General features: G+C 48.4%; 1 protein-coding gene and 1 pseudogene across 2 annotated transcripts; one reads left to right on the top strand and one right to left on the bottom strand.

Annotated features, from left to right (window-relative positions):
- On the bottom strand, window positions 1-23581 carry LOC144614252 (integrin beta-3-like). 2 transcript variants are annotated; one of them, XM_078436985.2, is made up of 9 exons: window positions 23495-23581; window positions 22980-23069; window positions 22142-22276; window positions 20246-20675; window positions 14091-14313; window positions 12826-12926; window positions 10287-10406; window positions 4447-4613; window positions 1-3113 (listed from the first exon to the last, which is right to left on the bottom strand). In XM_078436985.2, the coding sequence occupies exons 1-9, from the start codon at window positions 23567-23569 to the stop codon at window positions 3048-3050; spliced, it is 1407 nt and encodes a 468-aa protein (XP_078293111.1). In that variant the 5' UTR covers window positions 23570-23581; the 3' UTR covers window positions 1-3047. The 2 variants fall into 2 exon arrangements, 1 of the variants encoding a protein (XP_078293111.1); XR_013551875.2 differs by lacking the exon at window positions 1-3113 and adding an exon at window positions 6918-7141 and having other exon boundaries at window positions 4549-4613.
- LOC145715207 (U2 spliceosomal RNA) lies at window positions 11203-11357 on the top strand (annotated as a pseudogene).

The following is a 23581-nucleotide window of genomic DNA, read 5'->3' as shown; positions in this document are numbered from 1 at the left end:
TTCTTTTTGGAAAGCACATTTAATTTACTGTTGCACAATTCAAACAGAGGGGGTGGTTAGGAAGTCAGGAAGGCACTTAAGTCATTTCAACCAGGAATACCTAACAAAGAGAGGGATCTTGAAATCATGGATGGTCTAGGAATATCTGAGAGAGAAAGAAGGGATTCGTTATGTGACAACTTGTCAGGAGCATCCCAAGCTTCCCATTACTATCCACACACCCTGAGACTGAACATACATTCTCTCCAGATGAGCTGAGCACAAATAAATAACTTCTTTGGGCTGTGCTGATACCAAAATACTATTTAGATGTTCACCCTACGTGATGCCCAAACTGACTGCCATTTGCTGTCTTGCGAACGCAGCTACAGGTTCTCCCCGCATACAAAGAGTATTGGTCTTTTTTTTTTTTTAATCTTTATTTATTTTTGAGAGAGCGTGAACAGAGAAGGAACAGAGAGAGAGGGAGACACAGAATCCGAAGCAGGCTCCAGGCTCTGAGCTGTCAGCACAGAGACTGATGTGGGGCTGGAACTCACGAAATGTGAGTTCATGACCTCAGCCAAAGTCAAACACCTAACTGAACCACCCGGCGCCTTTTTAAAGCCTAGGAGTCTCTTTCCAGAAGCTCAAAGAGTCCTACTGATTTTTTCATCCTTTAAATATATGTTCTTCCTCCTTTGATATAGTGTCTTCATATAAACCATCTTATCTAAAGAAAAGGTCCAACTACTGCTTTAATGGACTCTTGTCTCAGTAGCCAAAGGGTATAGTTAGGTTCTAAACTTCTGGGATTCATTATCGACCCTCCCCTCCCCCATTTACCCCTCTACTGTACTACCATCCCTTTCAGTAAAGAGTAATCCATGGGTGAGACAAGGCTCAGTCATTTGCCCTACTCCTAATTCCAAGGCTTATTCTCAGTGTTAACACACGAATACAGAATACACATTTCAGCTACTTCTTAATGGATTCCTCTCCCTTATATGTGGATGCAAACGTGTGCAAAGTGAGCTAAGGAATAATAAACTAAGTGGAGCTTAAGTGCTACATTAGGAAATGTGACTGCTAACAAACATTGGAGAAGGGGCTCTAAGAGAGGACAGAATGAGGCTTTTTCATTGAGAAAGGTGATGTGGAATGACATCTGCTCTTGCAAAAGCTGGTCTCTCAGATCTCCCAACTTAACAAAAAAAGTAGTATCAACATCTCATGGAATCTTGACTGTATGTCTGATGCCACAGTAAATCCCAGCATCTCAGATTATCAATATTGAAAGACACCTTCCAGACTGGCTGGTCCAAACTATCATTTTTCAAACTAGAAAACTGAGCCCCGAAGGGAAGGAAGAGAGGCTTGCCTTAATTAAGGGTAAAACTTCCTCAGCTGCAACAATGAGGCCAGGACTTACATTTTCTGATCGTCAGACCACTGTCTATAGCTCTTTCCTTTTTCTTGATGAATGGGGGGTGAGGGTGGTTGTTAATGTTTAGACCAATGTGAACACCAAGGAAGCAACTGCTAGGAGAAAAGAACCACTTGTACCCCTCCTGCTCAGAATGGCCCAGCATGCCCGTGGGGCCATCCCCACAGGCTCCCAGGATGAGAGAGCCCCTACAGATCCAGCAAATGGGCAGCAACTCCCTATGAATGATGCCAAGTGGGAGGGTCTGTATCCATCCCAAGTCTATGTGGGGTTGTTTGTTTGTTTTTAAATATGCTCCTTCCTCCTCAAATAAAACTACAAAATATAATGCAAATGTGTTTCTGTACATGTTCCTTTAGATTAAGCAAGCCTCATCATGGTTTCAGGTGACCCAATGAGAAAAATAAAATAAAATTGCACTTGTGGCCTCTCAGATTAAAGACTGAGTTAAAATGAGGTTGCCCAGCCCGTAGGAGAATAGGCCACACACGCTGATACAACTGGCCCATCATTCTAAATGTGGCACATATGCCCAGCAGACTCAGAGACCCATGGGAATGATTCCTTCACAAGACAGCCAAGAGGTAGATAAGTGCAATCAGCCCCATGGATGGATGTAGCACACAGAAGCACCAGATTGGGTGTAGGGGCGGGGGGGTGCCTTGGACAAGGGGCAGAGGGCCTGAAGGGTGGGGCCAGATCTCTGGCTCTCATCACAGCACTCTCCCTGGGAGGAAAAGCGTCCGGTCATGAAAGAAATTCCCAGTATGTAGCAAATGTCTACAGCAGTGAGAGTGTAGACGTAGCAGGTAAAGAGGTGATGCTGGTCTAAGGGTAACACGCGTCCTCCAATCGAACTTCTAGGGTGGGGTGCCAAGGAGACAAATGTGAAGGGTGATGATTATGAACTGGGGGACTCTGGCACATTCATCCAGGCCATGCATGACCCCTGAGTGGCCTTCCCATCCTCACTCCCAACAGAATTGCTGGCAAGGGCTCCCCTTGTGAGAGAACCATACTGGATTGAGGGGACAGCAAAAGACATAGGCAACTCCGATGGCTGCTCTTGCTTCTGATTTCTCCGTCAGCCTGAGGGAAGGCAAAGGAGATCAAAGTCCAGATGACACGACAAGGCTGCGGAGCCCAGCATTTGCTATCAGAGCTGCTGAGCGTCGGACCCAAGAACCGTCAACTCAAGGCAGAGTCAAGGCCCCTTCCTCTGGAACGAGAGGCTCAGCCCTGCCCTTCTCTTCGGGAGAAATGGCCGGAAAAGGAAAGCTGGCTTCTCAGTGAGGTAATGAACAGTACCTGCTCAGCTACGTGGGTCACCCTAAGGTTAAGCAGGAAGGATCCCTGAAGGAGGCATTCTGCGGACAAAGGCTGAGGAGCTCCACGTGTCTGGACACACCTCAAGTTTTAAATTACACACTCCCCCACATGCAGCACACTCACGCGCACACACGCACAGAGACCCACACCTCCACATACTGACATTCTTGTAACCCACCCCACTCCCAGCCCCCGATCCTGCCCCACGGATTTCGTTCCCTGTAAACATGACAGCAGATGTGTCCACAATTCTGGGACAGCCTGACAGTGAACTGAGGATGACTGCTTGTCATTAAGTGCCCCGGTAGGTGATGTTGGTGAAGGTGGATGTGGCCTCTTTATACAGTGGGTTGTTGGCCTGCGGAGAGAACAGAAATGTGTCTTACAGTGAATTCCTCAATTGTTCCCTGCCCTCAATGATTACATTTCGCCTGAAGAGTTTACCCAAGACACCTTTCTCCGGGCTACACCATCCATGAATCGCTTAGTGCTCATTGTAACCCCATATTCGCTCCTGAGATGGGAGTGGGTAGGAAATAAGAGGAGAGAGAAAGTGGAATGCCATTGTGCTGCTGTTTCGAAGGGGTTGAATTCAACCCATTACTTTTTGGTGATCCCCAAACACCTCAGTACCACTTGTAGCCAGTATCTATTTCCTGCTTCTCTCCTGAACTCTCTCTTTTGCCCTTCTCCAATTTTTTTTTTCTTTTGTTGTGACTATGCTGGCGGATGCGGGCAGAGACGAGAAATGTAGCAGGTGGTAGCTGAAACAGAGAGGATAGCTTTCACTCAAAATAATTTTAATTTGTTCTCATCTCATCCTTCCAAGCGCTACCCACTGTCATGTTAGCAGGAAAAAATAAGACCCTCACTGGGTTGCCCAAATTATTTTCTAACAAAAAGTGATAAATCCCATAAGATCTGGCCGTCTTTAGGAGTCCCATTTCAAGAAATACAACACATTCTCATGTGCCGCTGAGATTCCAGATTTCTACACTGTACGAACAGAAACATCTCAAGTTTCTTGGGACCCTTGAGTACCAAGGCCTGAGGTGACCATCAAATGAGAACAAACTTTCAGCCTCCCGCTAGACATTCATGGACTCAAACAGCCATTTTGGAAGGTCCAGAAAAAAAAGTCAGAATGTGGAAGATGAGCCAAAGGAGAACAGAGCAAAATTAAGTATATAGAAAGTTCTCAATAGATGCTTGATTGAATGCAATCAGAATAAATTGCAGAGAGGATATGTTTTAAGAGGCTGGCCCAAAGAGTCATTTCTATCATAACTTGATTCTCTCCCACAATTGGGCAAGCTGTTGAACGTCTCTGTGCTCAGTTTTCTTATCTACAAACTGGCAATAATAACGTTCCCCACCCCCCATCATTTGTCCTGTCTTCCTCAATTAGAGAATATGTTTCCTTTTGATTATGTCAGTGTCCAGAGCAGAGCTGGGCCCTACCTGTACTCAGTCAGTTCTCACCTATGGGACCTATGGTCACTGTGTGGCAGTGAGAGACTCAGGTGGTTTTCAGGAATAATAAAGACAACAGGACCATCTCCCAATTTCCACAACAGAGACTAACTGGGAAATTATGGTGCTGGCTGAACCTGGCTCCCCTAAGTACCTACTATTTCCAGTTGAGGCTCTCAAACCAATGACTTAAGAAAATGCCCAGCCCCGACTCTTACTGTGTCCCATTTTGCTCTGGCTCGCTCTTCCTCAAATTTAGCAAACTCCTTCCGGTCATGGATGGTGATGAGGAGCTTCCAGATGAGCAGAGTAGCAAGGCCGATGAGCAAAATGGCCCCCATCACTGAGAGTAGGACCACCAGGATGTCAGGACCCTTGGGACACTCTGTCAGGAGAGAGCACAGAGCAGGGACGTTGTAAAGGCAACCTGACCAAGTAAGAAATTACTAGAAATCTCTCTGAGGGAAACAGGGCTTACAAAATAAATCAAAATTTTTAAAGGGGGGGGGGAGCACCAATATTTAAGACAGCAATAATCTGTCCTGAGTAGTTTAAATTAGAGGTCATAAGCAGGTCACCCCCGGTAGAATCTAACCTACTCAAGTGTTTATTAAAAAGTTGATTTTATGTTAACTCTACTGGATTTAAAACAAAAGCTTGATTAAATTTTTATTTTGTTGGCAGCATGGAATAAGCAGGAGATTATCCCCCTAAAACTTCAGATTCTTCTTCTTCCCTTTAAAAACATGAATAAATAGAGGCGCCTGGGTGGCTCAGTCGGTTGAGCGTCTGACTTCGGCTCAGGTCATGATCTCACACTTTGTGGGTTCGAGCCCCGCATCAGGCTCTGTGCTGACTGCTTGCTCAGAGCCTGGAGCCTGCTTCAGATTCTGTGTCTCCTTCTCTCTCTGCCCCTCCCCTGCTCACGCTTTGTCTCACTCTGTTTCTCAAAAATAAATAAAAGTAAAAAAAAATTTTTTAAACATAAATAAAAAGGTCTGGAAACACTGCACCCACAGGGCAGCTCTGGTTAGATGTGAGTAGCTGCTGTCCCCTTTAGATGGGACACATTTTCTAGTTTGCCAGACTTGTCACCACCCTCTTTTCTCCACTAAACAGAGGCAACATGTTAACTTGTCATGGAGGCTGTGCTACTGTGGGTTCTGGAGCTAGACCGCCAGGGTTCGAATCCTGGCTGACAACTTACTTTGCTATGTGACCTTTGATAAACTATTTAACCTTTCTGGGTGTCTGTTTCCTATCTCTCCATGTTTAAAATGCAGAAAGTAATAGCACTGAATTCCAAAACTTATGAAGCATAGTTAAGTTAAATATATACTTTTAAAAATTGTTTTTAACGTTTATTTATTTTTGAGAGAGACAGAGCATGTATGGGGGAGGGGCAGAGAGACAGGGAGACACAGAATCCGAAGCAGGCTCCGGACTCCGAGCTGCCAGCACAGAGCCCAACGCGGGGCTCGATCTCACGAACTGTGAGATCATGACCTGAGCTGAAGTCGAACACCCACTGCGCCACCCAGGCACCCCAACTTATTTATTTTTTTAAGGATTATTTCTTTTTTAGAGAGAGAGAGAGAGAGAGTGCGCATGAGTGGGGGAGGAGCAGAGAGAGAGGGAGACACAGAATTTGAAGCAGGATCCAGGCTCTGAGCTGTCAGCACAGAGCCCAATAGGGGCTTGAACCCACGAACTGCAAGGTCGTGAGCTGAGCTGAAGTAGGACGCCTAACCAACTGAGCCACCCAGGCATCGGGCTCCATGCTGATCATGAAGCCTGCTTGGGACTCTCTCTCCCTCTCTCTCTGCCCCTCTCCCCAACTCGTGCATGCTCTCTCTCTCTCTCTCTCTCTCTCTCTCTCTCCCTCCCACAAAATAAATATTTAAAAAAAAAGAAACCTGTAAAAATAAACAAATAAGTTAAATATATTTAAAGAACTCAGAACACTGCCTAGCACAGACTCAGTGCTCAATAACTATCAGCTACCATTATTACTCGTGTTCTTGTTACACCTGTTTTCACTAATTTATTTACCTAGCTCCTTAGGCATTTGTATTTGTTTCTCTGGTTTGGATATGTACATCTCTGAGGGCTGGGAACCTAATGTCCTTGTTAGCACAGAGACCAGGAAGCCTGCCAACCCAGACAATATTTTGGGTTCCTTCCCAAAATATTTCGTCATCTTTAATCCTAACCCTATTGAAAGCCGACTTCCTGTTCAACCCTAGTCAACAACCAACACAGACAGAGGTGCATCACCCCTCTGAAGACCAAGCTGACTGTGCTCTGCAGAGCTCTGCTTCCCATAAACCACAGGTGTCTGATGGGTGACCTCACTCCAGTAACTTCTCAGGTGTTATGTAATTAGGTGTTTGAATATACGGGTATTGATGGGTCTGGAGAGGTGGTCATGCCTACTTTCCACACTGTCTCCCACCTTCTTCTCTAAACATACACCCTATGCTCACCACACATGACCCAAAAACAACCACCGATGCAGACCCAAGCTGGCTATTTCCCAAGCTACCAAATTATAACCTGTCTATAATTAAAGGAGCATCTGGAGAGAGGCTGTGAGGTTCCAGTGTCTGAGTTCCCAGGAGTGAAGGGCACCAGCTCTTCCGGGAACAACAATTATGAATTCTTGGGAAGAGAGGGCTGACCCTCAAACCTCAGAGTGAAATCTCTTCAATTCTGCATGTCAGTATGGGCAGGACAAGTAGAATGTCAAGAGGTCTTCAGGCAAAAACATCTATTAAGCATTTGTCCTGAAAGGAGTAGATGGCAGGATTCCCGGAAGAAGATGATGAGATCAGCTAGTCTCTAGAGAGCTCTCTCAGCCACGGTGATGAGGACCCATCGTGGAGACCCAAGGTCAGGAAAGACTGGGCAGGGCTGGCAGGTTTGACAAAAGCACAGGAAATCCAGTTAAACTTGAATTTCAGATAAACAATAATTTTTCAGCCTAAGTAGGTACTAAATGTTGAATGGGACATATTGTATTCGACGAGGCAACTCTATCTGGGAGTGATAAGGACCCAGCTCAGCGGAGCCCACTCCACATAGTAGGCTGAACACCACCCAGTCAAGGCCAAGCCCTTTGGCAGTGCTGTCTCTACTGCCTTGCAGTGGCCCAGCCCTTCAGGGAGACCATCCGCAAAGGCATGAGTTGGGGAAGAGAATGAGAATAATCCCCTCCTATGCTCTGGGACCTCAGATGACACATTCTGCACAAAGCCAGAACCCCTGAAAATAGTTGGGGGCGGTAGGTGAGAAGAGAGGTCAAATTCAGAATTCCAGGGCAACAAGATAGGGAATATGGGTCTGGGGTCCCATCTCCTCATGTGGAGGATGGAATCTACATCAGAAAAGCTACTCCACCCCCCACCCTGGGGGGTTATTTGTACCAGCTCAGGTTATCACCATCTTTCTGCCCCATAATTCCAAGTAGTGGATTCCATCTAAGAATATCAAGCCAAAAGATTTTGGTGTTACAGCAGAAGCACCTGCAAGGATTGTTATAGCAGAGATGAAGTAACGTTAAACCCCAAAGCAAGAACGTACTGCCCTTCAAAAATGAGAAAGCACAAAGGTGCAAATAGGGCGGGTGTGGAAAAATCCATGAAACGTGTTAACACAGGTGGGCGGGAAAGTGTGAGGGGTCATGGCCAAATAATCCACATGTGCTCCCCCACAGATACATACCCAGACTCTGCCCTCTCCCCTTCCCATGTCAGCTTTCCCTTGAGTCGCTAAATAAAATTAAGGTCATACCCTTTCCTTTACCTTCCTTCTCCCTTCTGAAGGGTGAGAGCCCTGGGAAAGGCAGGTGAACAATATCACGGTAGGGGGCGCCATGCTCTCCGGTACCCATGCAGCCAGCAACACCCTGGCTGACCCGGATGTAGTAGAGCTTCTTTCCACTGTCACCCGCTTCCTTCTCCAAGCAGCCAAAGTTCTCCGAGCAGGTTATCAACATGTATGCAAGCCTGCCTGTCAACTCGAATAATCAGTCCTAGTAACTCATTCAAAACCCGTTTACTAAGTATCTTCTCTGTAGATGACTGAGCCAAGTATGGAGATATAACGATAGATAAGACAGATGGTTCGTGTGTTCGTGGGGCACGTGATCTACTGAGGGAGATGGGTGATTAAAGAAGCAAGTTAATGGTGGAATGAAGGCCCATCTAAGGGAAACACAGCTGCTCTGGGACTCAAACAGGAGCACCCAACCGAATCAGAAGAAAGGATGATGGAGGAGGTCTGAGAAGGCTCACTAGGGGAAGTGATGTGTCCAAAGCAGAGGCACTCAAATATTGGGGCGTCTCACAACTGCCAGGAGCACTATTCAAGAACACAGAGGCTGGGGACACCTGGGTGGCTCAGTCGGTTAAGTGTCTGACTTTGGCTCAGGTCATGATCTCACAGTTCATGGGTTCGAGCCCTGCGTTGGGCTCAGAGCCTGGAGCCTGCTTCGGATTCTGTGTCTCCCTCTCCCTCTGCCCCTCCCATCTTTCTCTCGACTCGTGCTCCATCTTTCTCTCAAAAAATGAATGAACATTTAAAAATGTAATAAAAAATCAAATAAAAAGAACATAGAGGCTCATGGAAGCAGCATGGGGCTCAGGACTCTCGATTTTTTAGCAAGGGGAACATAGAAAAGTTGGAGACCCACTTTCCTAAAGCAGGGGCCAGCAAGCTATTGTCTGGGAGCCAAATGTGGCTTGCCACCTGTCTTTCTAAATATACTTAGGCTTGTGCATTAAATATAGACTATGGCTGCCTTCCTGTTACAATGGCAGAGTAGTCATGGCAGAGACCACAAGGCCCACAAAGCCTAAAATATTTATTTTGAGACAGAGAAAGCACGAGTGGGTGAGGGGCAGAGAGAGAGAGAGAGAGAGAGAGAGAGAGAGAGAGAGAATCCCAAGCAGGCTCCACACTGTCAGTGCGGAGCACAATGTGGGGCTCAAACCGATGAACCATGAGATCATGACCTGAGCTGAAATCAGGAGTCACACACCTAACCAACTGAGCCGCCCAGGTGCCGCCAAAGCCTAAAATATTTAACCCCTGGCCCTGAACAGAAAGTGTTTGCTGGACCCTGGTCTGAAGGAGGATTTGAAGAAATTTCTACAGCTGTAGGAATCAACTGACGAGCAACCAACTGACTTAGTCTCTGCCTTCAGACATTGTTCCTTCACTCATAGAAGCTCCTGTCTACCCCCCGCCTTGGCACAGCCCTTGTCCCTCAGCAGTATCACTATCAATTTACATGTCCCTCTCCCCCTGGCCTGTGAGTGCCACATCTGCTTGATTTATTGTTATATTCCCAGCACCTAGTCTACTGGCTGATATACAATAAGTACTCGAAAATATTTTCTAGTGATTCATCGCTTCGTCTGTTGTGTAAGAGAAAGGAAGGAGACGGGGGTGGTAAGGGGAAGAGAGCTAATCTACTACACTGGATGGCGACAAACCTGTGGTTGGTCTGTGTATGACGGATGAGCTCCTCCTGCTTCCAGAAGGCTGTGAGAGCAAGCACTATCTTTTCAGTGCTCAGAACACCTTGGCTTGGTGCCTCAAAGCCAGTACTGTGTCTCATGGTGACCCTGGTAAGGTCAACACCTCAAAGCATCAGGCCTTCCTCTGAAGCAGCGAACAGGTTGCCCTTGGCAACCACCTGACCTTAAGTGGAGCGGATGCTGAAGAGTCCCAGACTTTAAATTCCTCACTTCTTAATACTGTCACCTCAAAAAAATGCCAGGATGTATTTTGTCCCTTCGTGGGATCCATATCTACCTTCTTCCTTTCCTTACTCACCTTCTTTTTCTGCCTCCTCAATTAGCAAGTCACTTTCTCACAAAGATTGGTATTTAAATATCTCCCACCCCCAGATGACAGGCCCTAACTTACCACTTGTAAGGTAGTCTTAACTTGGCTGTTCTGTGTAAGAGGCGTAATGGGTGGAAATTGCTGCCTAACGTGGCTCTCCCTCTCCCTATAGGTGCAGTGTCAGGGGCCCTGGCGGTTCACGTACCTGGCTCCTCTACCACATAGAGAATGGACTTTCCACTGGAGTCTTCATAGTACTGGAATCTGACAACACAGTCATCTTCATTCTTGTACGTGCAGTTCACTGCATCCTTGCCAGTATCCTCTGAGGAAGGGGAAAATATGGGAGAGTGAAAAACAAGGCAATTCCTGGAAGACGGGGCCATCCCCAAACCCCAGTCATGGGACTTCTGAGAAAGTATGCAACAGGAAACCCTATGCCTGACATTAGGCAAGATGCCTAGACTTGAGATGGCTGTTGTGCCTGGCAATTGCCTCTAGATGACCCTCGCTGCTGAATTTTGTCCCTCCCAGACCCTTTTTGGTTCGTATTCCTTCCCTTGGAAGGGACATGACAGAACACATGACACAGTGTGATTCAAAGCCTGGCTCTACCACCTGTCAGCTGCGTAATATTGGGGAAGTTACTTGACCTCATTGGCTCTTTCTTCATCTATGAAAGGAAAAGGATAACCCACCTCACAACACTGGTAGAGAACTAAATGATGTCAAGTGAACAGTACCTAATAGAGAAGGGTGTTCCCTTCCCTCTCTTTCCTTTCCCTCCTGGCTCAACTATTCTCAATAGTTTGTTGGCAAAGCCCTTACATTTCTTCCGTTTCTGCGTCTGATCCAGTGTTCCTCTCCAGAGCCAGCCTCTCTTCTCTGACTCCCATCACTTTTTTGTAGGCTTCACCCCTTCTAATTCTGAAGCCTCTTATTCTGACAGGGAAACTATAGGTGCCCCTCTATCATTTGCACCACGTCCTATAGTGATGCAACCAGACAGGTAAAACTGACACACGATGATGTTAAGCAAATGCACCAAGATCACAACACAAGTACGTGATGGAACAGAACTAAAACAGGAGTCTCAGAGCACACCAGACTTGAACTCAATGATTGTTTCTCGGCCTTTTGGCTAAGATCAAGTGTAGTATCAGACTTGAACTCAATGAGCCGCCCGAAAACTAGTGGTATAAGAGTACAGTGGAAAGAGTAAGGATTTCCAGATTCATTCTAAGCTTAACTTGTTCGGGCAAGTTATGTAGCTTTCCTGAGATTCAGTTTCCTCATCTGCAAAATGAAGATAACAACAGTACCACAGTTCTACTCTACTAGGTGGCTGAGAAAAAGACAAGATCATGTGTATGAAAAGATACTTGCCTAACTTTTATAAGTTACACAATTCCATACAAACAAGCATTTATCTTTATGATTATCATGGCACGGGGGTGGGGGTAAGAGAAATACTTTCAACTAACCTGAGATTCCCCTCTGGTCTAGGTAATAAAAACATCTCACATCTCTCTCAGCAGTCTTGCCCGCCTGAGCTAATCACAGCATACCGATTCTCCTCAGGAGGAAAAGCCGTCTCTTCAAACTCAATCCCCAAATCATGCCCCTCACCCCCCCCCCCCCACCAGCCCCACTTCTGATATTAGCCAAAGGATCCAGAGAGCTGACCCTTTTCTGTAACACCCCAAGCCAGAAGCCGACTGACTGGCTGTGTCTCACTGTGGCTCTCACTGAAAACATGTTTCCTGCCTTCGTGAGAGACAGCTATCTCAGGAGAGATTGCCATCTCCCTAGACCAACCAATGCCTAGCTGACCCAGATAACATCAGATGTGCTGACAGCAACAAAGATTATCCCCTTTTTGGTCAAGGTGAAATTCAAACTACAGGGGCGCCTGGGTGGCGCAGTCGGTTAAGCGTCCGACTTCAGCCAGGTCACGATCTCACGGTCCGTGAGTTCGAGCCCTGCGTCAGGCTCTGGGCTGATGGCTCAGAGCCTGGAGCCTGTTTCCGATTCTGTGTCTCCCTCTCTCTCTGTCCCTCCCCCGTTCATGCTCTGTCTCTCTCTGTCCCAAAAATAAATAAACGTTGAAAAAAAAAAAAAAATTAAAAAAAAAAAAAAAAAAAAAAAAAGAAATTCAAACTACAATGACTGCAGGCAAGAGTTTTGCTCACCACTGTATTTTTATCTGTCTTATTCTAGGAAGGGCTCCAGAGAGCCAAAAAAGGCTACAGCATTATGATTTTAGCTAAAATCCATAAGGGTGAAGGTTTCCCTCCAAACCAGCAGAGCAGTATGCCTGGGCATTGCTGAACACTCTCAGTTAAGTAAACTCAGTAAATGGTTACTAGCCTCCTAAACTGACATCACCTAGCCTAGGTTTCTTCATCCGTAAAATGGGATGCATTGTCTTCCTCTCCCTGGGGAGGTCAAGTTAGGGTTGATTTCTACATACTTTAAAAGTTATCTGTAGGGTCTTGCTGAGTCTGTGGGTGCCGGGAAGCAGCAGAATGGGGAGGGACTGTGGAACAAATTAGCAGAGGGCACAAGAGGACTCAGGGAAGCTGGCCTTTATTAAGTGCCTAGTGTGCATCAGGTCTGTACAACATGCCTTTGAGGCAGGGATTACTCTTCCATTTTACTGATGAGACATAGACACGTTTTGGGATCAACTGAAAACTTCAGCAGCCGCATATGTGCACAATTCTAAGACATGCTGAGCTTACTGAGCTCCTTCACAGGCTCAATCTCATCACGACAGTAACGGCTGCAGGTATTTTCTTTATGTAGGTCTCCTCGGTCAAATTTCTTACACTCCACACACTTCCTAAAAGAGAGACGACACAGAGATTAAGACAAGGGAGGAGAGGGACGCCTGGGTGGCTCAGTCAGTTAAGCATCCGACTTCGGCTCAGGTCATGATCTCGCCGTCTTCGAGTTCGAGCCCTGTGAGTTTGAGCCCTGCGTCAGGCTCTGCGCTGACAGCTCAGAGTCTGGAGTCTGTTTGAGATTCTATGTGTCCCTCTCTCTGCCCCTCCCCAATTGCACTCTGTCTCTCTCTCTCTCTCTCAAAAATAAAGAAACAAAAAAGACGAGAGAGGAGCAAACCTACGTGTGTGTCAGTCCAGCTCTGACATCCACACACCAGAAAGCTGCCCCACCTTGGAAAACAAACACCGAAACAAAAACCCCTGTAAGACAATTCTGGGGGACCCAGAGGGTCGGGTCTGGAGTTCAGGGGTGGGAGTTCCTCCTCACCCAGAGGCAGAGCCTGGCAGGCAGAAGGCCCCAGTCCCCTCATTAAACTTCTTCATGTCCCATCCGAGAGTGTGACAGGAGGTAAGGCGTGTGCCACTTCGAGGAGCCTTAAAGGCAGAACCGGTCATGTAATCTGGGGACCCAGCACAAAAGAAGATGTCAGGCCCCTTGTTCAAAAATCCCTAAGCATTACAAGACAGTGCCAGCAGAGCGGTAAACCAAGCATGGGGCCCTTCTAAGCACAGGGCTCTGTACAAATGCACAGGTTGCATGCCTATGAGCCCAGCCCTGCTGAAAGTGGCAAGAGAAATGGCAGGAGCTTCCCCTGACCCCAGATGAGTGGAGTTTGTACTAGCGAACATCTCCTGTTTCACAGAATCCTTCATAACTCCAGCCCAACTCTCCCACACGATCGGAACATGAGAACGTTCCCCAGAAGTTCCCTGGTTTAGCCTTCCTCCCAACTCAGGGATTCAGGATGCCATCCCAGGAGAGGGGTTTCTCCAACTGGAGTCCAGCGGGTGCTACTTTGGCCCCTGCATGGTTGGCTCTCCCTCCCTCTTTGCCCAAACTTTTCCGTGGGAAGAGGAAAACTAGCCTCTTAGCTGCAGCGGACGCCTCCTCCTGAAGCTTTGGTGAGTAAGAACCTGGAGGGTTGGGGATTCTAGCCTGGGGGACCCCCTCCCTCCTTCTAGCACCCGACTGGCTCCAACTCACTTCTCTGCCCACTCACTTCTTAAAGGTGCAGGCGTCAGGGCAGGTGGGGCACTTCTCACAGGTGTCCCCGTAGGAGCCGGGCTGGATGCACTTGCAGCTGCCGCACTTACACTCGCCCCGGCCGCTGCACAGCAGCCCGTTGCTGGACATGCAGGTGTCGGTGCGCGTGGTACAGTTGCAGTAGAAGCCGGTCCAGTCGGAGTCACACAGACAGTCCCCACAGCTGCACTGGCCGTGACCTGAAAGCACACAGCCCGAGGGGGCGGGCAGCAGGTGAGGGGCCCCAACCCGTGGCTCAGCCTGCTCTCCAGCTTTACCCTCATCCACCCTCCTCCCACGGCCACTCATTAACACCCCACGGAAGCGTCACCACCTTCTATCCTTCTAGCCTCATGCTGCTAGCTCTGCCTTGACGCCCTTTCGTCCTGTGATCGCTACCAAACTCCCACTTACCTTTCGAAGCTCAACTCAAAAGTTCCTTCCCCTCCATAACTTTTTCTGACCTCCCCGGAGCAAATTGTCTACTACGTGTTCTCCCAGCACTTACATATGCCTCTATTTTAACCCTCATGACCAGCCCATTTGCTTGCCTATCTGTTTCTCTTTCTAGATTTTGAGCTCCACAGTGAGAGAGGACATATCAATTTGTCCGTCGGCAGGGATTAGCGTAACGTCTGAAATACAGTAGGCATGCAATTAATGTTTCTTTATCCATTTATGCAACAAATATTTATTGAGCTCACACTGGGCACTGGAGATTCGGCAGTAAATGAGACAGGAAAGGTCCCTATTACCGTGGAGCTTGTGTCCTAGTTAAGTTCCTGGGTAGGGTGCCTGGTGGCTCAGTTGGTTAAGCATCTGACTCTTGATTTCAGCTCAGGTCATGATCTCACGGTTTGGTTAGTGAGGTCAAGCCCTGCATCAGGCTCTGGGCTGACAGCCTGGAGCCTGCTTGGGATTCTCTCTCTCCCTCTCTCTCTCTCTCACACACAAAATAAGTAAATAAACATTAAAAAAGAAAAAAAAATCCTGGGAACCACACACACATTCACCAGCATGTGCCCTGTGTTGTATCATCACAGTACTGCAGAGAGCCATCAGCCCTAGTAGGAAAGACCTACTCACTTTACTGCATGAATGTAGGAATGGGAAAGAGAGATTGGGGTAGGGGGTAGATTGGTTAAATGCAGGTGTTAACTCTCAGTGCTACATCCCCCTAATCACTTAACAAGGCTTGAAAACTTGGCTCTCCCAAACTCAGAAGAAAGGGTGACTCATTCTCAAGGATTCCGAATCAGGAAGAAGTGGATGAATAATAAAAATCTGACTGTTAATCAGAGGAAAGGCAGGGAGCCAAGGGGAAGTAACCTCAACGGGTCTCAAAATCATGTCACTGTGTGAGCGGATGGGCCCCAAGATGGTGGAGGAGAGCGAGGTGCATAGGCTCAAACAGACACTAGCTGGCATCTTCTGCTCCCCAGGGACCCCAGTGGGTCTGACTAGAGGCCCTTGGTCAATGAGTCTCTCTGCCAGTGATCCTAGCACCATCCTCTATTCAAGACTCAGACACACCTTTGCTGCCTTGGAAAGAGATGTCTGCTTCTTTCTGGATGGCAAACATAAGGTCAGCTGCCCCAGCTCCAAATATCTGGAGAGTAGAGCCCGCTCCACCCGGAGGCAAAGGGAATGGTCTTGTGTAACCTTTGTCCACCAGTCATTGGCCCAGGTCTGAGGGCAAGACAGCTCCTGTCAGCTGAAGATAATTCCAAGGAAGGGGCAGCTGTGAGCCATTATCAGCAGCCCTAACAGCAGCTGGAGGGGCCCCACAGTGTCTACTACAAGCAGCTTTCAGTGATGGCTCCCGAACAGGGAAAGGCAGACGCCACAGAGGTCTGGCAGCACCCGGAGGCCTCCGCCTCCTCAGAAACCCTTGTCCCATAGTGTTTCCTTTGTGAGGCCAAACAAAGTAACCTTTGAGAAGATGGTCTGCCAGGCCAGCCACGGAGCGAGGCTGGAAGTAGAGTGGCGGGCCGGAGCCGGCAGGCCGAGCCCGAGCCCTGGCAGGGTCAGCCCTCAGAAGGAAGCTACAGTGCGGTAATGTCACAGGACTGGCATCCCTCCAGCAAAAGGGTGGCTGAGCCTGGGTTCACAGCAAAGTCAGAGGAGGAGGGTGAGAAATGAAGAGAGAGTGTAAGAAAGAGGAGGGAAATAGAAAAGAAGGCAGCAGGGGAGGGGTGGAGATGAGGGAGGGGGAGGGGTAAGGGAGGAGCAAGTATTTTAGGTCAGAGGGAATGACCTCTCCCTATAGAGCGTGACTCCCAGGCCGATGTCAGCCCCACTCCTCCCTGCCTTATGAGCCGACCCTTTGTCTGACATCCTACTTCCTCCATGAAGCCACCCAGGCCTCCTCTGTTCACACTGGGTCTCTCTCCAGGAGACTCCTATAACATTCCCCAGGGACAACTCACTTCTTTTCTTTAATTTTTTAAAAATGTTTTATTTATTTTTGAGAGACAGAGTGAGAGTGGGTGGAGGGGCAGAGAGAGGGGAAGACACAGAATCGGAAGCAGGCTCCAGGCTCTGAGCTGTCAACACAGAGCCCAACGCGGGGCTCAAACTCACAAACCACGAGATCATGACCTGAGCCGAAGTTGGACGCTTAACCAACTGAGCCACCGAGGCGCCCCAAGGACGCCTCACTTCTAAGATCTGGCACGTTCTGCCTCATGTTGTGAATTATCCTCAGGTAAGTTAATTAAGGGCAAAACTGTCTTATTCATGCCTCCCTATCCCACAACACTACAGCACAGAACCTGGCTCAGGGGTGTCTGATCAATCTATGCTCATGGATGTCCCTCGGGGAGAAGGATGAGTCCCTCGGGGAGTCCCTCGGGGAGAAGGATGCACTCCCTGATGTTTCCGAAGGAAGTGCTGATAACAGATGACCACAAAAGACCATGCCTCCAGCGGGGAGGGGGAAGGCCAGAGGCTGGGGAAATGGCTAAGTCATAGCATGCCCCCCTCGTGAGCCACTGCTTGCAGCAAAGAACAGACCAGGCCAGCAGCCCAGGGAAGAGACAATGGTGAACTGGTCTACAAACTGAGTGGTCAGGAATCACGCATGCCCCCTGTTCACCCGTGTGGACTGAGCGCCTGGCACAGAACAGGTGCTCAATAAGTGTGTGTCCCTGAGCATCCGTCACTGGGGAGTGTGACGGCAGCACCACAGGATCCAGACCTGCAGCCAGTAGGCACACAACACCCGGGCTGGCAGTGGGGGAGGGAGGCCTCTGAGCTGCTGCCTGGGGTTCCCTCCTGAATTGGGTGGAGCGCATTGCTGACGAGCTGTGCTTGCACCAGTGAGAGGCAGGAAGCAGGCTGCTGAACCCGATGGCTTTGTTTCGCAGCATCGGTGGGGCCAGCAGCTGAAGGAAACACACTCTGCCCGCGGTCCCTCCCACCCTGCCTCATACCAGACCAGGAACCAGGAGGCTTGGAGGACAAGTGGCCCTCCCTCTGTCCCTGGTGCCCCCAAGGGGCTATCTGTAGGCCTCACGTAGGACAACCCTCTTCCCCTCAGCCCCACCCTACTCCCCGTGGTCTCCCACATCAAACTTACCATTCCTTTTGGTACTCTGAATATGATGTAAGTACTATTCACTAGTAAAATGAGCTGAAATGCCTCCCTCGCCCTCTAATTCAAACTGCTGTTGGGGGGTCCGTGCCTGATCTCTTTCTCCCCTAATCTCCCTGCTACCATTTTTTTCCAATCTCTGTCAAATTTTGCTGACATGAATAAAGGAAACAATGTTGTAGATAATAAAAAGAAGTCTTTTTTATGTGACTTGGGCATGTTTTAGAATGACATAGATTTATGGGGCACCTGGGTGGCTCAGTCAGTTAAGCCTCCGACTTCAGCTCAGGTCATGATCTTAAGGTTTGTGAGTTCGAGCCCCATGTCGGGCTCTGTGCTGACAGCTTAGAACCTGGAGCCCACTTCGGATTCTGTGTCTCCCTCTCTCTCTCTCTCTCTGCCCCTCCCTCACTCATGCTCTGTCTCTGTCTCTCTCTCTCTCTCTCTCTCTCTCTCTCAAGAATAAATAAACATTAAAAAAAATTTTTTAAGTTTTTTTAGAATCAAATTGTTTTTTTAACATTTCTTATTGAGAGACAGAGACAGAGCATGGGCACAGGAGGAGCAAAGAGAGAGGGAGACACAGAATCTGAAGCAGGCTCCAGGCTCTGAGCAGTCAGCACAGAGCCTGACGCAGGGCTGAAACTCACAAACTGCAAGATCATGACCCGAGCTGAAGTAGGATGCTTAACCAACTGAGCCACCAGGTGCCCCCTTTTTAATTTTTTTTTAAAAGAATGACATAGATTTACCTTTCTAATCAAGTTTTCATATACATATATATACATATATATATATATATATATATAAATTTTAAAGTTTATTTATTTGAGAGAGAGAGCGAGCTCAAGCAGGAGAGGGGCAGAGAGAAAGGGAGAGAGAATCCTAAGCAAGCTCCACAGTGTCAGGGAGGAGCCCATCGTGGGGCTTAAACTCACAAACCCTGAGATTGTGACCTGAGCCGAAATCAAGAGTCAGTTAACCATCTGAACCACACTGGCAGCCCTTTCTAATCAAGCTTTCTTAAAGGCAGATGTTAAAGTGAACATCTGGTTGGATTAGTTCGGCTCCTTTAAGCCCCATTGCAAAGGAAGCCAATCTCCGCCATAGATTTGATCACCAAAGAAGCCAATTATAATCTGTGTTAATTAACCACACAATACACCCATAAACCAATCCTAAACAACTTGCAAATGTCTTTGATCTCTCTGTCACAAGAGGAGACATGTGCTCAGAGACCATAATCCAGCGAAAACCTATCCCCAGTGCCCCAGGAACTACTCAGGCTGCCTAGTTGCCTCTGCAAGTATTGTCAGCACATACAGACGACATTCACATTAGTTCCACTTGGTCTAGCTGGGGAAGTAGCCTAGGAGCAGTCTTTAGGGCAAGGAAAGACCAGGTTGAGATTTTCCGTGGGCCTCAAGACTTTACTGAATTTTGTAATGAGAAGGACAAAAAGTATCCTGCAGGTAGAAGGAGCCAAAATCGTAACCCCCAGTTTGCAGGCTGGGCCTCTCAATGGCAATCCTTTCCCATGTCTGTGCTGTCCAGCATGCCACGAGCCACGTGGAGCTCCTGAGCAACAGAGGAAATGAATTTTTCATTTTTCATTTATTTTTTAAATTTTTTTAAGTTCATTTGAGAGAGAGGAAAAAAAAAAAAAACCTCCAATGGGGGAGGGGCAGAGAGAGAGAGAGAATCCCAAGCGGGCTCTATGCAGTCAACACCCTGGCAGTGCAGTCAGAGCTTTAACCTACTGAGCCACCCAAGCGCCCCTCATTTTTCATTTAACTTAAATTTATTTAAATTTTATTTAAGTTATAATTCAATGTGACTAATTTACAAATAAATAGCCACACGGGGCTACTATATCTGACAGCACAGATCTAGAATCCAAAACGTTATAGTGCCAATAGCGATAACAAAATAGTGCCAGCATGTAAAAAGAGCTTATGATTTTCCACTCATTGTTCCGAGTGTATTGGCTGTTAAACGTGCTCCATTGCCTTGCTTTTTTACTATTTTCCAAGTCTTGTCATGAAAAGACAAATTCATGTAAAATAATTACTACCAACTTTACTACGCATTCTGATACCATGCAGTTTCCGAATCTGTAACTACTAAAAATCTAATTACCAGCAGCCAGAGATTTTTTTTTTTAACCTAAAAAGGGAGTTGTTCCGCATCCTTGAAATGATCAAGAGCCAGTGATTTAAAGTATTAGCAGGATGGCAGGTGGAAGAAAAGAAAATAACGGTCTTCACCTTCAGGCTCCCCCACTCGTTCCCATGCTCCAGGAGAGCAGAGGCTCCCTTCCGCTGTGTACCCCAGGAGCAAGGACGCGGGGAGCAGAGCGGAATTACAGAGAACCTCCTTCCTGTCTTCTGCCGTTGGAGTGGAAGGACCATCCACTCGGCTCTGCCTGCTGGGCCTTCCTGTGCCCACCTAAGCCCTGGCCTAAGTTTCCAGAGGCTGTGGATGTGCGAGCGAGCGTGCGCGGGTACAGGGGCGGGAGGGTGTGCAGTTTCACTCACCTGAGCACATCTCCCCCTTATAGCGGACGCAGGAGAAGTCATCACACTCGCAGTACTTGCCCGTGATCTTGCCAAAGTCACTGCTGTGGCAGACGCACTGGCCACACAGGCACTCGCCCCGCTGGCTGCAGGCGGGCTGGCCCTCCCGGGGGCTGCACTCTTCCTGCTGCGAGGGGCGGTAGTCCTCTTCGGAGCACTCGCACTGGGACCCCAGCCACCCGGGCCCGCAGCGGCACACCCCACACTCAAAGGTCCCGTTGCCATTGTTGCAGCGGCGGCTGTAAGGCTCAGCATGGGCCTGGCACGCACAGTCACAGTCGAAGGTGACCTGAACGGTGAGGCTGTCTTTGAAGCCTACAGGCTTGATGGTGAAGGACTTCTCCCTCTCCTGCGGGCAGCCTCGCACCTTGGCCTCAATGCTGAAGCTCACCTGGGTGGAAAGGAAGACCGCATTCAAACACAGGCGCACCCTGTTATCACTCCAGCCCTGGAGGGAAAGAAGCCCCGCCCTGCCCCGCCCTGCCCCGCCCTGCCCTGCCCGGGAATATCCAAACTGGGTGTCTCATCCCCCAGCAACCTGGAGTTCCTCAGCCTCCAAATGACCAAGGTCTGCAAAGCAAAAAGAAAAGCCTGGGGACAGTTGTCCAGTTGTATCTGGTTGGGTGCACAGACATAATTTACAGTCAGGAGAGAGGTTGGTTTTGGTTTTTTTTATATATATATCTATTTTTTGGGAGACTGCAAGTGGGGGAAGGGCAGAGAGAAGGACAGAGGATCTGAAGCAGGCTCTGCGCTGACAGACTGACAGCAGTGAGCCTGAGGTGGGGCTCGAACTCACGAACTACAAGATTATGACCTGAGCTGAAGTTGGATGCTCAACCAACTGAGCCACCCAGGTGCCCCTGGATATGTGTGTGTGTGTGTGTGTGTGTGTGTGTGTGTGTGTGTGTGTGTGTGTGTTAATTCCACCTGTGAAATAAGCCAGCTCAAGCAGAACAGAACCTGTGATCTTTTATAAAAATTCTTCTCTGGCCAATGAAGCCAGCTGGACTGATTATACACAAGGTCAGTCAGCCAGACACACAAAGCACTATATGGCACCACACGATGCCACACAGTGACCAAAGGCTCAGGATCTACTGTTTAATTTCCATATAGTACATCATCACTTGTGCAGTCAAACACCTTTCCGGCCAATATTTCTTAGACAGGATATGTGCACATGTTCTAGAATATAGATAGGTGTACGGACAGATGGATGGACCTAGATACAGAAATGATAGAGATACAGGTGATACCGGTGATAGAGATATAGCTATCCCCCTTTCTGCTTCCCTCCCTCTTCACCAACCCCTCCCCCCATCGGCAGAAGCAGAAGAGAACCAGTAAGGAAAGAAAGCCATAGAGGCCACAGAGGGACCTGAGAGGCAAAATGAACATTTGCGTTCTGGAAGTCTATGACAGTGGGTATTTGGTATTTTTGCCTGTTCCATTTGCTGTTGAATCTCCAGCAGCGAATGATGCCTGGCACAAAGTTGGCGCTCAGCAACTATCGGTAGATGTGACTGCCATTTCACATTGTAGAGGAAAGACAGGTATTACCTTAGGGGAGGCTGGAGACTGGGCCAAAGGTAAGAAATATTTTCATTTGCAATCAGCTGTGCATAAACAAACAGAGGTAAGCTAAACGCAAGTTTTTTAAAGATCTCCACGTAGCGGAGAAGTTTAGACAACAGGAGTCAGAGGAAAAGGTTGGCAGCTCCGTTATATCCAACTTGTAATGACCTTCGGGAAGAAGGTGCAGGGGAGGAATGGAAGGGTGCCCACAGACGCTCAGGGGCAAAGGCCAGGGCCAGAGCTGAAGCTTCAGCCCCTGCCCAGCCCAGCCCACCTCACCGTGTCTCCAATCTTGAGTCCGACACAAGACTTGAGCCCAGGGATGACCTCGTTGTTGAGACAGGTGGCGTTGAAGGATAGAGACAGCTCCTCGGGGAGGTCCCGCACTTCCAGCTCTACTTTAGAGCGGATTTTCTGAGCAGAAAGGGGGCAAAAGAAGGTTAAGGAGATGAGCCGAGAGGAAGTAGACAGGAACCAATTCCACCCCAAGTAAAATACCAGGTGGCCATGGACTCACCGCGGCAGTGCTGGGTGCTGGGGTTTGCTTAGAAGCTGCCAGAGGAGAGCATCCTTAGGAGCCTATTTCTTACAATATTTCCTGCCCAAGGTCTGCTCCTCTCTCTCTCTCTGTGCCCCCTGGTGTCTAGTTGAATCTGGGTAAAATCTAAACCAGCCACACCCTCCTGCAAGCCTCAGAGACATGCAAAAAGGGAGGGCTAGCACTGGTCACCTTGGATAGTAGCTTTTTTTACCTAATTTTTAACCAACCTCATCTTCCCCTTGGCTCAGCTCCCTCTTCTCTCTATTGTTGGAGCCCTATCCCTCACCCTGTCCTTCCTCATCACCACCCCCAACCTCTCTTTCCTTTCCACCTTCTCTAAGCTCTTCCACCCACTGCTCCTGACACTCCCTGGCAATTCTTTCTGAGCCATTTCCCTCTCAGAAGGCTGCATTCCTCCCAGTGCTGGCCATCAGCCAGCCTCTAGAAGAATAAGAGGAAGGCAGTGAAGGCTGCATCGTGGACTCACATCCAGGACTCCAAAATCTGCGTTCCCTCCTGGGGAATGCCGAGTGAGGTGGGTTCTTAGCAGACCCAACCCCAGTGCGAGACACTTACCCCATAAGCATCAACAATGAGCTGAAGGACGTTGCTGGAATTGGCAGACAGAACCCCCACTGTCGTCCCTGGGATGAGCTCGCTATAGTTCTAGAAGGTAAGACAGAGAGATGTGCAAGGCTGACTAAATGAAGAGGGTGATCTCAAAAGCCCTCCCCAAATCAGAATGAGGGTCTTGAAACGAAGATTGAGGGAAGGATGGGATATTTTACTTGTCACTTCCAGGAACAAACCTAGCAGTTTTGCAGCCCTGAGAAAAATTATAAAGAACTTCTCACACCCCTCTCCCCCAATAAATTACTCCCCTCCAGCACCACAAACACCAACACACCCATCCCGTGAGGTTCAAGGTTGGAGGAGAGAGACCATAAAAAGGAGCCATTTGCCCCTGGGAATAGGCTGGAGGAGGGGCTTTCCTGGTTGGGAAGCATGGCCCGTGCTAGTGTGCCTGGGTTCCCAGAGACGGCTCCACCCAATACAGACCCCACTCCCGAAATCCCTGAAGGCACAGTCACCTGGTAGAGACTGACTACATTTTCCGTTACAGCAAAGATCAAATTGATGTTTTTCTGGGATAGCTTCTCGGTCATCAGCCCCAGAGA

Source organism: Panthera onca (assembly GCF_046562875.1).
Source record: "Panthera onca isolate mPanOnc1 chromosome E1 unlocalized genomic scaffold, mPanOnc1 haplotype 2 h2.Chr16_ul_9, whole genome shotgun sequence".
Lineage (NCBI taxonomy): Eukaryota > Metazoa > Chordata > Mammalia > Carnivora > Felidae > Panthera > Panthera onca.
Note: the sequence above shows the minus strand (reverse complement) of the source record. Positions and strands in the feature narration are given on the sequence as shown.